Source organism: Pundamilia nyererei, unplaced genomic scaffold, assembly GCF_000239375.1.
Source record: "Pundamilia nyererei isolate P.nyererei 1_Seehausen unplaced genomic scaffold, PunNye1.0 scaffold00017, whole genome shotgun sequence".
NCBI lineage: Eukaryota > Metazoa > Chordata > Actinopteri > Cichliformes > Cichlidae > Pundamilia > Pundamilia nyererei.
Window position 1 is genome coordinate 8,656 of NW_005187418.1, and position 1,339 is coordinate 9,994.

General features: G+C 42.0%; 1 protein-coding gene across 1 annotated transcript in view; it reads left to right on the plus strand.

Annotated features, from left to right (window-relative positions):
• Positions 1–275: 275 nt before the first annotated feature.
• LOC102196593 (PH domain-containing protein DDB_G0287875-like) overlaps positions 276–1,339 on the plus strand; it is a 26,136-nt gene continuing 25,072 nt past the window's right edge. The window contains exon 1 of the mRNA XM_005725667.2: positions 276–670. Coding sequence (XP_005725724.1) covers positions 480–670 — 191 coding nt within the window. The 5' untranslated portion in view covers positions 276–479. The remainder of the gene's footprint in view (positions 671–1,339) is intronic.

Below are 1,339 nucleotides of genomic sequence, written 5' to 3' on the forward strand. Positions count from 1 at the left end.
CCCCTCTAATGAATCATTACTATTTTACTAAGCCATTTTAGATTCTGCAATAACTTACTTTTGGTATTTTAGAGAAAACTGGTCTCACTTTGCGTTGAGGCTCTTATTTTATTCACCTTTCAAACTTTGTAAACAGGTCTCTTTTTATTCAATTTGAAATTTTTAAAAATGGAAACCTACCTTCTTTTTTTAAATTATTTGATATTGGATAAATATCAGATTATCTGAGTGAGCTACACACCCTTTACCAGGTTACACCCAGAAAGGACACTGCTGTCGGGTAAAATTCAGGGGTAGGAACTTTCTGTTGGGGGATGTGTGTTGCAAGGGGGAACAAAACAAAGTCCGGACTGAGGGACACGCTGCTGTTTTGGTCATGTGCTAGTCGTAAAGTTTTTATCGTCCTCATGGAAGAATCGTCGCTTGTGCCTTAACTTTTTGTGGTGTCGTGGGGAGTTTGAGTGTCCGCATTTGGAAAAATGCAGGATCATAATTATTATTTCTCAGGAGAAAAGATCAAGGACGTGCTGTCGAACAAGCTGGGGCACGAAGAGGAAAAACTGGAAGAAACGAAAGTGTTCTTAGGCGTCGCCTTCTCCAGGTGGACCTCGCTGAAGAGGGACAAAAGTTTTCAGAGTGATGCCGAAGTGGCCTGCTTTCTGCTGGACAGGTAATTCAAGTTGTGCCCGAAAGCGACGCGTGAATCGGTGTTACTGTTAGAAAAATTACGAAGTGAGACACAGCGTAACAATTGCGTTTATTTGCATGCGAGGAAGCAGTGTTAACGTCCCTTCGAGCCTCTTTATCTTTCCAACGCTGTGCTGGGAACAGAAACGTGTGAGACGGTTTTACAGGAAACACAGTTAGCTACGTGGTGTACTAGTACAGGGGTACTCAACCAGGATTTAGAGGTCAAGCAACATAGAACTATACGTACACACATTATAACCATTGAAACGTGATAACTGTGCACGTTCAAGTGATGGCTGTGAACAGTTTTAGGGGCTCATTTTCTTCCGCTCCTTTAATCAACTCCCCCACTTGTTTGCTCGTTAAAATAATTGAGCTCCAGCTTGTCCTTCCAGGATTATTATTTTTTAACCCGGGCTTACATGTGGAGGTGCCCATTCATGAGCTGGGATGACATTTAGCTTTGAGCATGTTCACTGTGGAGAAAATTGCATGGCTTTTTTTGTGTGGAGGCATTGCTCTATTTTCAATGGCCACTTTTCTTTTTGCACAAAACGTTTGTTCTTTATTTTTTCTCCGTTTTTCACAGCTTTCTCCGGCGCACTCGTCTGTATCGGTCCCTTTCATTTTCTACACGTATCGCTTTCTT